The sequence below is a fragment of the Schistocerca serialis genome, chromosome 1 (genome assembly GCF_023864345.2).
Source record: "Schistocerca serialis cubense isolate TAMUIC-IGC-003099 chromosome 1, iqSchSeri2.2, whole genome shotgun sequence".
Lineage (NCBI taxonomy): Eukaryota > Metazoa > Arthropoda > Insecta > Orthoptera > Acrididae > Schistocerca > Schistocerca serialis.
The window spans coordinates 725,503,659-725,518,460 of record NC_064638.1 but is presented as its reverse complement, the minus strand read 5'-3'; the positions used below and the strand labels follow the sequence as shown (position 1 = coordinate 725,518,460).

At 42.5% G+C, this 14,802-nt stretch overlaps 1 protein-coding gene across 2 annotated transcripts in view; it reads right to left on the bottom strand.

Moving 5' to 3' along the window:
• The window catches only part of LOC126481519 (tyrosine-protein phosphatase non-receptor type 13-like), a 450,882-nt gene that overhangs the window by 14,129 nt on the left and 421,951 nt on the right, over nucleotides 1-14,802 (bottom strand). For both annotated transcript variants that reach the window (XM_050105325.1, XM_050105332.1), the window contains one exon: nucleotides 4,137-4,260. In XM_050105325.1, coding sequence (XP_049961282.1) covers nucleotides 4,137-4,260 — 124 coding nt within the window. The remainder of the gene's footprint in view (nucleotides 1-4,136; nucleotides 4,261-14,802) is intronic.

Here is a 14,802-nt window from a genome sequence, read left to right as displayed (position 1 = left end):
AATTCTTACTCCAATCCAGTCACAGGCTTATCCTATCCCATCAGAGGCAGGGCCACTTGTGAGAACAGCCGTGTCATATACCAACTCTGCTGCAATCACTGCATAGCGTTTTATGTTGGTACAACAACCAACCAACTGTCCACCACAATGAATGGCAATCACCAAACTGTCACCAAAAATAAAGTTGCCCACCCAGTGGCACAACAGGCAGCTGAACACAACATGCTTCATTTCAATGGCTGCTTCACAGCCCAGGCCACCTAGATCCTTCCCTTCACAACCAGATTTTCTGAACTACATAAATAAGTCATCCATGTAACACATCCTTCACTCCTGTAATCATTGTGGCTTCAATCTCCATTAATTCACTGACTCCACACTCTCCACCCAACAGTTTCCCTTTCCTGTGTCCTGTCATCCCCTCACAATCTATTTCTCCACATCATCTGACCCTAGAGAGGGAGGTAGGAGGCAGGAAGAGGGGTTGGGGTTGGTAGCTAGCAGCTCAGAGGAAAGCAGCAGGTTTTCTGGCTAGGAAAGCATGAGGTAGGGGTGACATTTGAATGGGCGAGGCATGTGATGCATGGGTACTGAAGCCAGTGGGGTGTGCCACATGATGAAGATGATGTGGAGATATGGATTATGAGGGGATGACAAGACAGAGGAAGGGGAAACTATTGGGTGGAGGGTGTGAGGTCAGTGAGTTAATGGAGATTGAAGCCACAAAGGTTAGAGGAGTGAAGGATGTGTTACAAGGATGACTTACCTATGTAGTTCAGAAAATCTGGTGGTGAAGGGAAGGATTCAGATGGCCTGGGTTGTGAAGCAGCCATTGAAATCAAGCATGTTCTGCCACTGGGTGGCCAACTTTATTCTTGGTGACAGTTTGGTGATTGCCATTCATTCAGGTGGACAGTTGGTTGGTTGCAATGACATTCCAGCCCAAAATGCTCGAGTTTGCTGTCATGTGTGTGTGTGTGTGTGTGTGTGTGTGTGTGTGTGTGTGTGTGTGTGTGTGTGTGTGTGTGTCTTTACTGACAGAGGCTATGGCCGAAAGCTACATGTGAGTGTCTTTTAATCGTGCCTGTCTGCAACATGACGTGTCTTCTTTATGGTACAAGTCGACCCCAGAGAAGAGCACTTGGATTTTGTAGAAATAAAGGAACATGTGATGCAATACTGACCTACGATTTACCTTAGAAGATAGTTTAGGAAAAGCAACCCTTAGTTTATAGCATTTGTATACTTAGAAAAGCATTTTACAGTGTTGACTGGAATACTCTCTTAGCAATTTGAAGGTAGCAACGGTAAAATACAGGCAGCAAAAGTCTTGTACAACTTGTATAGAAACCAGACAGCAGCCATAACAGACATGAGGCATGAAAGGAAATCAGTCGTTGAGAAGGAAGTGAGGCAGGGCTATAGCCTATCCCTGATGTTATTCACTCTGTACAATGAGCAAGCAGTAAATGAAACCAAAGAAAAATTTGGAATCGGGATTAAAACTCAGGCAGAATAAATAAAAACCTTGAGTTTTGCCTATGACATTGTAATTCTTTCAGAGGCAGCAGAGGACTTGGATGAATTGTTGAACGGAATGACGACTGTCTTGAAAGGAGGATACAAGATGAACATCAACAAAAGGAAGACAAGGATAATGAAGTGTAGCCAAATTAAATCAGGTGATGGTAAGGGAATTAGATAAGGAAGTAAGACACTTAAATAGTATACAGGTTTTGCTGTTTGAGCAGCAAAATAACTGGTGGTGGATATAGTAGGGAGTGTATAAAATGTAGACTGGCAATGGCAAGAAAAGCATTTCTGAAGAATAGAAATTTGTTAACATGAAATATAGACTCATGTCTTAGGAAGTCATTTTTGAAGGTACTTCTCTGGATTGTGTCCATATAAGGAAGTGAAACATGGATGATAAACAGTTTAGACAAAAAGAGAATGTAAGCTTTGGAAATATGGTGCTACAGAACAATGCTGAACATTAGATGGATAGATCATGTAACTAAGGAGGAGGTGCTGAATAGAATTGGGGAGAACAGAAATCTGTCGCACAATTTGTCTAGAAGAAGGGATCAATTGATAGGCTACATTCTGAGACATCAAGGGATAATCAAGTTAGTATTGAAAGGAAGTGTGGGGGTAAAATTTGTACAGGGAGACCAAGAGATGAATACAGTAAACATATTCAGAAGGATATAGATTGCACCAGTTATTCGGAGGAATGAGACTTGCACGGGACAGTGTAGCAAGGAGAGCTGCATCAAACCAGTTCTTGGACTGAAGGCGATGACAACAATAACAGCAACAACGACGACAACAAAGGTCTGTAAGTAAAATTTGCAGACATGTCTGTGTAGGGATGAAAGTAAAGTGACACTGAATCTATAACAAGAGTGTATAAATAAATTAGAGTATAAGATGAATGAACAAGACTATTATCATATAGAAAATGAGCTGTAATGCAAATGGGCAGATAAAAAAAATCTACTCACCAAGAGGCGGCAGGGGAACACACACACACGAAAGGTCTGAACTTTCACAAGCTTTTGGAGCCAATGGCTCCTTCTTCTGGCAGAAGAGTTGAATGGGAAGAAAGACGGGTGAAGGAAAAGGACTGGGGGGGTTAGGGGAAGGGATATATTTTAGAAAAGTCACCCAGAACCCCGGTCAGGGGAGACTCACCAGATGGGATGAGAAGGAAAGGCTGATTATTGGGGACTGCACTGAGATTTGAAATCTTGGGAGCTTAAGGGTGGAAAACAGAATAATATGCAAGGCAGAGTTTACTACTAAAACATTATGCACAAGTTAATAAGAGTGAAAAGGTAAGTGCCATTGTATGTAACAGATGTGGGAGGGGGGGGGGGGGGGGGACGGCAAAAAATATACAAGTCAGAAAATGAAAGATGTATAAAACTGAAATGGAGTGAAGAAAGGAGTAGTTACTGTGAATAAATACTGAGATGGAAGGAATTAACATAAATTAAGGCCAGGAAATGAGCTATGGTATATAATCTGCTGTCACTTTGAAAACTGGCAAATATAGTACTTATACATTAACTGAACTTATATTGGTAAGTAATAGCAGTATGCATGAATATCAGGTCAGTAAAGCAAATACCACTGGTAATGAGGAAAGCAATGCACACGGAAAAACTACCAATGAAATTAAACATAAATAATTGTCTTTCCATATCCATTCTGTTTTGCATTTCCAGTGAATAATCAATCATCAGAAGTTCATTTCATGCAGAAGTACTGGATTTTTTAAAGTGAACTGTCAGTTTGTGACAAATCATTTTCTGTGTGGTACACAGTCTCATTCATTCATTCATTCATAGTACTCATTTATTCATACATTCTTGTTATAGATCTAGTGTCACTTTACTTTCATTTCTATTCAGACATGTCTGCAAATTTTACTCATATTTTATTTCTTCAATTTTGTCTTTCAAAAACGAACATTCTTCAGGGACTGCAATAATACTCTACAGTGATGTCTCCTGGAATCACAGTTATTCAGTAACCCATTTTCAGTTTATGTTAAAATGTCCTGGACTTCATATTTACCAATTGTATGTAGCTTAAGAGATAATTTATTAATTTTTATGAGAACTATTGTCTGCAACATTAATTGTTTCTCATACAGAACTAATTTATTTCGATCATACATGAATTGTGGGTAATGGAATTTTTTACCAAAAAACTGTGTATTATGATGTAATAAATCTGGCACTGTACACAATCAGACTAAATTTATTTATGAGTCAATATGAAATGAACATGGAATATTGTGACAACTACTAGAAACAAACCTTGGGGGATTGCAAATACGCAGCAACTAACACTTATTTTTAAAAATTACAACAAAACCTATCCATCTTTATTGCATGTAATGAGGATAATCCACTGTTTCTTTGCGAATGATTTGATAGAACAATCTGACTGAGAAAATGTAACGGTATGCAAATTTAAAAACACACATACACATACAAAATAATTCAATAGGTTTCATAAATAGGATATAACTTTGTTGATGTGCGGTGATAGGTAAATATGACAATTCTTTCATGTGAATCTCATTTTCTTCAGTTGTTGGTACAGTTGCTGCAACTACTCACCTAACTGTTGCCAAAGCCCTTTCCTCAGCAAATGACATGTCATCAAATTTCTGTAACAGGGATTGGCTGAGTGATTCCTGCAAGTCGACAAGGAACTGTTCATCTGTTGATCTAATACTTGAATCTGAAAGTGGCAAAGAAATGGATAAAATGCAATTTGCAATGATATTTTAGTCTTTATGTAACATGAGTAACACTATACACTGATCAAAAATACATTATTCTTGATATTTTGCATTTGCTTATGATTTTTATTTATATACTCAATCTGCAATAATAAATACCAAGAGATAATGCTGCAAAAAAATACTGCAACAGAGAGTCTGAAGATCAAAGTAACACTGACAGATAAACTTGCAATGACCTTCACTCAAGCTTTTCATAGCACTCCCACTGCTGAAAAATAAACACAAGAGAGAAAGCGTGAGACTGCGGGAAAAATTAGTTCATCAAAATGATACAGAGACAGAGAGGTCCCTTGAAATTACTAGACTTATTTTTTTAAAAAATAATCCCATTCTCCTTTGTTCCTAAATTTTTACAACTTCATCTGTAACACAGCACAATGGAATGACTATTTGCTATAGTTCTACTCTTTAGATAACAATTTTGTTTTCTTCCATCTGCTATGTTAGTAATAACTATACTGCATTTACTTACAATATTGGAAGTCTTACCTAGGAAACATGTAATTAAATTTATTATTCTCTGGGTTATGTGAACTTTGCTAATTCCAATGGTAAAGTTAGCTCATCAGAAAACATTTTTAAGAGGTATATGTACCTAATTTATCGTGTTGAAAAGCCATGTGTCCATAAAAATTTAGTGAGCTAACGGCTGTTTATTTCCTAAATGACATAGCTTATTTAAAGACCTCCAATTTCCCTTTTTCAAGTAAATGTTTTACTTTTTCCAAAAAGCTATTTGCAGTTAAAGTTTCCACATTCCAGAAAAATTATGGATTTAAATTTATCAGCACGTTTAATTCCAAGAAATATTGTTGCCCAAATTTTTCTGACCTAGAAAATATCTTTGGTTTGAGGAATAATGTGTTAGTTGAGAACTTAAGCAAATTAGGAAAATTAATAACCCAAGTAATTTATATGAAGCTTAGTAAATCCCCGTGCACATGACCATTTCACTACCATTGAAAAGAATGTGTTATTCAGTTAATTTTCTTATTACTGAGTGATCATTTAAATCAATTAATGCCAGCCTTTAGCTTTCTATAAGGGCTATAATTACTGGTTTTTTATGTAATTAATTATAATTTAGTTAAGTCAGAAATCCATATTTTCTGGTATTCTCTACTGTTCTCAAACATAAATAGGCAAGGCACACTAGAAAACAGATAGTCTGCGTCTGGTAGCAATTGAATTAAGACCAATGCAAGTGAGTTGATGTAAAAGCACCACAACAGATGACATATTACATATTCAAAACTATCAGTCAGTGCCCAAATCATATCAAACTCTTACTTTTGTTAATCTGTGTCAGGTTTCACTTGATACAATATCTGTAAAAACATATGATATAGGAACTTGTGTATAATCCGCCGTTGCTCCATCCTGGATTTTCCACTGTTTGATTTAACCTCCTACAAAGTGTTATATCAGTTAGAAAATCCAATAATTGCTCATAACTGAACTATTTTTTATCATAACCAAACAAATACTTGTGTTCCAACTTCTAGAAGTTGTGTTGTGCTGTATGTTACCTGTCCAATGCTTTTACAAATATCTGGATGATAACAAATGTATCTACAATCACCTACAGAATATTGTGAAATCAAGAAAGCAGAAAGTAAAGTAGGGATATTAGGTGATGTGGATGTAAAATCAAAGTATTGTCAAAAGTATATTTAGAGCACAGAATGTTGAACATCAGTAATGACGAATAGTGGTTAGTGGAAATAATGAAGGAAGCATATAAAAAAATATTTTGTGATCTGGAGTTAAAACTTGACAATTTAATTGTAAAGATGGACAAAAATAGTAGTAAAGTGAAAGAAAATAATCATACAAAAACAGTAGTCACCTTAAAAGGGATATTAGTATAAGAGCATGCTGAAAAGTAATGCCTCCAAATTTTTTATGTGAAAGCACTTAAAGCTTTTTAACCCTTTCGTGGTTGATGGGTCATATGTGTCCCACTAACTTTGAGCGTCAGTTCGAGTGTCGGGATATATGTTACCCAGCTCTGCACGGTGCTGCCATCTAGGGATGACTGTACTGAACCTAAGAAAAAAATCGGGACTGCACTGCAAAGACAATAGAGAAGCGGGGACTACTTTTGTTGACTGGCATGTATATATGTCTGCTGCAATGCCACATATTTGTGTCATTCTTCAGTTTTCATCATTTCTCACTTTCCAGCGATGTCTGAAGTAAGTAATCCATCTTATTACTAACTTAATAATCATTTTTTAGTACAAATACAGTGTGGAATGTACTTCTCAGCGACTGTACTATCTTATAATCGAAATAAAGTTAGTGGGACACATGTGTCCCAGCAGACATTATTTGTAAAGATTAGCAAGACAATTGATTAATGGGTATTCATCCAGGAAAAAGAGGGGATCAATGCCCACTTTCTTCCCAGCAAAGAGAGAAGTCTCTAGTGTGCCAGATGACATCCGGCTCGTGAATGTAGGCAAACATGTACCGAAAGACAGTGGCACTAGGAAGTAATGCAGATTCTGCAGCACAAAGTCTAAAGAGAAGAGAACAAAAGTTGTTTGCACTGCTTGTGGTGTACCACTCTGTGCCACACCATGTTTTTTCCAAGTTTCATGGCATGTAAAGTTTTGTAAGTATTGATCATGTATCATGAAAACTGAAATGTAATGAATATTTTTTACACTGGCTCTATACAAATAAAAAGATTACATGCATGTATAATTTGTAGTTATTTTATTCTCTGCAAAATCCTGTTTATGGCTAAAAAAAATAAAATTACATAATCAGTCAGTCAGCAGAAAAAGTATCTTGCCTTGGTTCATGGGACATGTGTGTCCCACTTCCTGTTGTGAAAAAATGGAGAACTTAAAAAATATTTTGGTGGTGAAAATATAATAATGGGACTGAAAAGAAACTGTTATCACCTTAATATTTTAAAAATCTGTAAAAAATGAATTTTATCCATGAAAGGGTTAAATAAAACAAACCTTACTAACATTCTACATCTTTATTCTGCAGGTCTACATGTTTATTTCTCAACATAGTCACCCTGGGGACAAACACATTTCTCCCAACAAGAGACCAGTTTGTTGATACCATCAATGTACAATGTTTGACTCTGTTGACTGAGCCACAACCTCAACTCCACTTGCACCATTTCATCACTATCAAAGGGAAGTCCCTGAAGGTGTTCTTTAAGTTTTAGAAATAGGTGAAACTGGATGGGGCCAAGTCAGTACCGCATGGAGAATGATCAATGACAGTGAACTCAGACATCAGGTGCTCCATGTAAGGACGAACTTTCCTGTGGTTAGAAACTTAATTATAGTACACCGACATAGATGCATTACGCATTGCCATTGAGGGAGAAGTTCGGGTCGGTTACTTCAAACAACACTCTCGTTTTGCAGTAGTTCATTTATTCACCTAAACATTTTCAAAGGCTTACAAAGAACTGACATGGCGGAACTGCACAAAGATAATGTTCAGCTTAGTTCAAAGACGATACTCAGATCAATGCTGGTGAAAACCTCATCGGTGCCACATAGCCCATAGGCGCCCCCCCCCCCCCCCCCCTCACAGTATGGAGTACTCTTGAGAGGCCGGGGGAGGTGGGTGGGGGGTAGTGACTATGACATTGACAGGGGTAGTCCGCAGGAGTCGGCCCATGGTCAACTCGACAGCGTTGTCGGGGAGCTGTGTGGGTAGATGTCGTGAAGGAAGGTTCAGCCACCGAACCTGAAAGTCGTTGAAGCGCGCCGGGCGTCGTACTGTGCGTGCTGGTCGTGCGGCACCAGGGAGGCCGGCGGTTTGCGGACGGAACGGAGCGATGACGACAATGTCTCCGGGGGGCGTGGCGAACACACAAAGCATGTCCAGGTCGACGTCAGGTGAGAGGGGAACACATTTCACCAGGTGGCAGGGAATGGCAGAGGTTGTGTCATGAGCACCAGATGAAGGGAAACACATGACAAACAGTGTATCATCGCGTAGTATTATAGAGATGTCGTGGATTATGTCTGGGGGGACAGGCACAAACACCTCGAGCGAGGGCACGTTCAAGATGGGGGGGCGTGATAAACCTCGACAGGGCAAGGCAGGCGACGGGGTAGAGGTCGAAGGGGCCGGCGAATGGCCCAGCGGCAAGGGCGTGATTGTAGGTAAGCTCGACGTGGGGAGCATGTGATCACTCAACGGAGTGCATGAGACCGGAGTAGAGGGTGAGGTCGGAGAAGAGCTCAACGATTGGAGCCGGAAGTCACTCGACCAAGTGTGTGAGTCCGACGTGGAGGGAGTGGTCAGAGCGTTGTGACCCATGACAGTGAGTGGTGTGGTCGTGGCCTGAAGGGGGGTAGAAGAGGGCTCGACATGAGCAGGCTTAAGTCTGTTGAGAGAGACTTTAACAGCTGAATCTTTTATCTGTTTGTCATAGGTGTTGGCTGAGCGCCGGAGAACTCAGCCGGTATATGGAGGTTGGAGCGAAGCACGGACAGTGTCATCTCGGAGCATGACATACTCGCAATTGTCCAGAGATTTCGGGACGCGAACCTTAGGGCACGAGAGGCTGGCAGGCAGAGGGATATGGAGGTTGATGAAGTGGCGTCTGATGCGGTCCATGAAGGAAGGTAAGTCAGACTGAGGGAGAGAAGCGGAAGGGCTCACAAGTTCGCCAGGGAGAACAATGTTCTGGCCGTATATGAACTCGGCTATTGTGCCTTTGAGGTCTCCCTTATAGATAACATGAATGCCGTGTAGCACAAGGGGAAGGGCCTCCGTCCATAGAGAGTCGTGGCATCGAAGAGCCGCCTTGAAAGTGCGGTTCCAGCACTCAACTAGCCCATTACTTTGCGGGTGATATGCTTTGGTATGGATGCACTGGATGCCGCAGATGTTAGAAATCTTGTTGAACAGGGCGGACTCAAATTTTCTGCCCTGGTCAGTTGTGATGATAGTTGGATATCCGAAACGTGATACCTGTGACTCGACGAAAGCTCGAGCAACAGTTTCTGCCATAATATTGGGGAGGGGGACAGCTTCGACCCAGCGAGTTTTTCGGTCGATAGACGAGAGAACATAATGAAAGCTGTTAGAGGGGGGGGGGGGGGGGGAGAGGGCTGACAATGTCAATACGAATATGCTGGAAATGCCCAGGAGGGATCGAAAAGGCGCCAAGGAGGGGGGGGGGGGTTGAAGTATGCTTGTGTACTTTGCAGCGTTGGCACGCGATGAAGGGGCGTGCCCATTGCTGGCAGTCCTTGTTGACATTTCTCCACACAAAGCGCTCCGCTACGAGGTGGGCGGATGCACGAACATTGGGGTGGGCTAAATTATGCAGTGCATTGAAGACAGCTCGGCGGAGTGTGGTTGGGATGAGGGGGCATAATGTGCCTGTACTGTCGTCGCACCAGATTTCACCACAAATGAAAGGGGAGGTGGTGCGGATGAAGTGTAGTGAAGAGGTAGAGTCTGAAATCAGGTTTTGCGTGTCCTCGTCGGTGGGTTGGAGGTTAGGCAGTTCAGAGAGGTCTAACAACGAATGAACGGCGTCGACTCATGAAAGGAAATCAGCAACAATGTTGTCAGCACCCTTTATGTGTGTGACATCGGTGGTGAACTGAGATATGAAGTCCATGTATCTAAAGTGGCGAGGAGGCGGGTCAGCTAGCGGGTTTGTAATGGCCGCAGCCAGGGGTTTGTGGTCTGTTAATACACTGAAAGGGTGTCCCTCAATGTCAGTCTTAAAATGCTTGATCACTTCGTAGACCGCGAGCAACTCCCTGTCAAATGCGGAATATTTCCGTTGTGGATCGATGAGCTTGCACGAGAAGAACTGCAGAGGCAAAGTCTGGCCGTCGATCGTCTGGCTAAGGACAGCACCTATGGCAGTATCGCTCGCGTCTGTGGTGATGAAAAGCTGTGCATTGGGATGATGATAAGCGATGGTGCAGGCCTCGGCAAGAAGATTTTTGAGGGCAGTGAAAGAGTCAGTCATAGCATGGGTCCATGGAACGGGCCGAGATCCAGAAGTGTTGGTGCCTGCCAAGGCATGCGTACGTTGAGCCTGAATCTCCACAGCCCGAGGTAGATGTCAGCGATAATAATTAACTGTCCTCAGAAAGTGCCGGAGCTCTTTGAATGACGCAGGTCTGGGTAGGTTTAGTACTGTTTGTACTTTCTCAGGGGGCAGTGAAATGCCGTCGGCAGAGACCCAAAAACCAAGAAAAGTGACAGCGGGTTGATGTAGCTGCAATTTGTCCTGGTTGGTCTCGATGCCTGCTGCCGCGAGAGTGTTCATAACAGTTTGCACATGTCTAATGTTGTCCTCGACGAAGGAGCTGAACACCAGAATGTCATCAATGGGTTTGCTCAACGGAGCACAGGGGAAGTGAGTCTTAGACGGGTGATGAAACACGATGTTTCGCACTAAGTCCAGTGAAAGTTTGAGATGTCGCAAGAAGTCAATGCCTAGTAAAGGTTCGTCCATTTCACTAAAAAAGTCCACTCGAGTTTGCAGTTTGCGGAGAATGAGATGACGTGGGAAGTTGAACCCGAGCATTGTAGTTTAGTTGAATTCTATGGCCTGCAGTGAAGTATGATGAGGGCAGATGTTCGACAACACTAAGGACGGAGGCAGCAGCGAAACATCGGTGCCTGTGTCCACTAGGAAAAGGTATCCCAACGAAATGCCTTTAATGTAAAGTTGTCCGCAATTATCCGATCATTCCCAGACAGAATGTAGCACTGGGGGGTGCCTGTAACGTTGTGTGCAGGAGGTGTTTGGGAAGTAGCAGGGTGGTCTGCAGTTCCGTGCCACCTCATCAAACCGTGTGTGGAAGTAAAAGTACGGGTGGTGCGGTTGCATTTCCTGCGGTACGTTCATTGCCAGTGGCGGTGGCCAAGGTTTGGTGGCCGCAGCAGGCTCAGTTGCAGGAGGGGGCGTGACCGTGGGCGGAGCCAGTGATGTCCCAGTAGCTTGTTTACTGCTTCCCGGAGCAAGTGGAACGGTCGGCACACTGCGGCCCCGGCCGCATCCGGCCACAGGACGATGAGCCTGAATCTGGATCTTGTCAGGTAGGCATTAGCTGGCGAAATAGAGCAGTGATGTATCATGTAGCTTGTCAGCAATTGTCACTGTTTGCTCAACAGGTTCAGGAGACCTTTGAGCCACAGCAAAGCGGATGTGAGGAGACAGTTTATCTGACCAGATGGTGAGGAGAGCCGTGTCAGAGAGTAGATCGGCACTGACCAGGGCACATAGCTGTCTCCAGAGCTGGAAAGGTTTGTCGTTGGCTAGTTGCTCGACGTGGAGCACTTGCCGTATTGCTGCCTCAGTTGAGCATGCAAGCCGATGTAGAACTGTCTTTTTGGCTAGAGTGTACCGGGTAGATGAGTTTGGGGTGTCGACCAGGTCAGCAATCAAGTCCTCCTGGTCTTGCAGGTGGGTGATGAGGCACAGAAACCCGGCCGACTTGTCTAGTTTGTAATGGTTGAACACTTCGTCCACAATTTTGAACCAGGTTGTTGCCCTGTCGGGATTAAATGGCGGCAGCATCGGTAAGTGTTGTAGAATGTTCGGAAGAACAGGTTGAGTTGAATTCGTCAGGGCACTGCCTGAAACATGCTGTTATTGCTGTAGTATTCCAGTAGAGTGTGCCTCCAGGGGTTGTGGCTACACCGGCTGGTCGGGTGGCAGCGTGAAGGTGACGCGTTGTGGTTGAGCGCGATCCGTCGCAACGTGGATGCAAGTGAGACACCGTAATGTGTCGATTGTGGTTGCGGAAGCTCAACACATTGCGGGTGTGTTCAGATTGACGCGTCGTGGAAGACCGACGCAGATGAGGCACCAAGATGTGCTGAGAACGGTAGCGGAAGCTCAACTGGAGCCGGCCCGGGGACGACAGGTTAGAAAAAGTTCCAAGTTTGAAAATGCGTGTTAGTCCACGGAAAGCTTTACGTATGATCAGAGCCAGGGCCACCTGTGTTGAAGGGAGGCTGTGGAGGTGCGGGCTGTCCAAAAGCACAGTGTGGGAAATGATGTTGAACGTGGGATGGAATGTGTGAATGTTCACTGTTCATAGTCACTCCACTCAAAACAGTGTGCAGATAAGTGTCGTGGCACAAAACACTGAGGCATAGCAATGGGACTGAGGTGGAGGTCAGGCACAGATAACAAGTTATTGTTCGTGTTGCAGGCCGAGGTATCGAAGTAGGAAGGCATGTGCTGATGCTAAACCGAGGCAGGTGCGGGAGTAGCCGGATGCTGAGGAGGTTGACCTGTGAACGAAGCATTTCCAGCCACATGGCTGGTGGTACGGCATGGATTGTGGTGTAGCAAATCACTGTCCTGGCGGTGGTAGGTTGTCCAACGAAGCATTTGCAGAAAAAGGCATTGGTCCCGCACTGCACGGAGATCTGTAAGAGGTAACTGCACTGTCGATGAGGGAGGGCACATGTGGTGGAAACAAAGGCATCTGATAGCCGGAGTCATGCACACTCATAACCTCACTTATTGTTGCAGGCTGAAAAACGTCTGGCGAAATCGGTGCAATCGTCGAGTGAGAGACATCGTGTTGCAGTCCTGGCGGGTGTACATCGCCCGCAACATGATGCATGTCGATCACAAAATCCGGCGTTAGGCGTTGGGCCGAAGTCATTGTTTGAATGCTGTGTCGATGTAATACACCCGAAAATAACCGACGCAGAGGCCGCGGACACAGTAAAACGGCCAAAACGGAAGACGTTGCAACTCGGGGTCACCAGTGAGGGAGAAGTTCGGGTCGGTTACACCAAACAGCGCTCCCATTTTGCAGTAGTTCATTTATTCACCTAAACACATCAAAGGCTTACAAAGAACTGACATGGCGGAACTGCATAAACATAATGTTTAGCTTAGTTCAATGACAATACTCAGTCGATGCTGGTGTCTACCTCATCGGTGCCACACCATGTTACGTGCTACAATTCAGAGCCCTCTAGTAGCAGAGGGTTGCAACTTGTCTCAGCAAAGTGAGAAAGTTGATTGAGTAATATGCATGACATGTAATATCTCAACCATTATTGAGAACAGAATAAAAAGTTTGAAGGCATTACTTTTCAGCTCGCCCTCTTAGTTGGAATTAAAATTGGACCAAACCAACAGTGACTTTTAATACCTTAAAATCAAGTCTGGGTAAGGATCTTCATTATTCAAAAGATGAGTTGGATCAGAAAATGGGTTGGATCAATTATGACTGATGTAATAAAATTGATTCTGTGAAAATTTTTTGTAAAGCAAATTAGAAAATGTAAAAGAGAATTTGGAATCAAAATCAGTAACTTTCACTAATGGCATAACATACAGGAAACAAGAAATCAAAAGTAATTACACTAAGGATATGGTGGTGGTTGTTGATTCTCGTCGTTCTGAATTAAGAGAAAACCTTGTAGGTGCTCTTGCAGAAAACCTTGTAGACAGGGCAACCACAACTATGACTAATCATCTTGAGGATTAAAAAGCTGCTTCAGCTATATTTAATCTTTTTAGTATAAAATTACAATCAGTTTTGTGGCAGTGAAAACCACATATTGTTACCAGTGGATTACTGTGAAGTAATTTGTTTAGGCTCCACCAATCATCATTGGATCCCTACAGTCTGCTGATCTTCATTCATTGAAATACCACCATTTTGTAGTTTATTAGTTTGGTTCTGACAACAAATTTTGGATTCCATGTTCTGGGCTACTTAGCTCTTGTGACTTAGTTACATGAGTTTAATTTTCTCTGTTCTACATGTTTAAAAGTTTTTTCATGTTAGCAGGCATTTCAGGGTATGTCACTCTTCCACGATTCATTCTTATACAGATGTCACCTGAGGAAGTGTTTTCAGTGCCACAAAACCTGTTGTGATGTGACAATAAAAAGATCACTGAAGTGTCTTATTAAAACCTGAGATGAATTAACAGAAGCACGACAAACTTGTTATAATACATCTAAAGGTAAATATTTTATAAGAGCTCAGAAACATGATGTTAGCAGCCAGAGAGAAATAATTGTTTGAAGAATGGCTAAGGTACAAGTTAAGTTCTGGTTACGGAATGAAACTTCTGCTGCAAAGTTAACAGAGTGTGTACTGGACCCGTACTACTGTCTGTCTGAGTACATTTGATTGACTGATGAAAGTTTTTTCATTAAACAAATTTAGTTTGATGAGGAGCTGGTTAATTGCCCAGCCATAAACAGAGAAATGATCATGATTACACTCCCATCACAGTTCCTACAGGATGGGCAAGTCTACCATGGTGAGCCAGGTATTCAGAAGTTCATTGTGGAATTTGGTTAAGTATGAAATATATTGATGGAATAGTTCCATTTCCAATTGGGAATAGGCATATATATAAAAATGGAAATCCCTCATAAAAAGTATCTGTTGTATAGAATTACTTACACGTAATCAATACATCCATCAAGCTTTGAAATCAAGTCAGTATTAGTCTTCAACTGAGAAAAA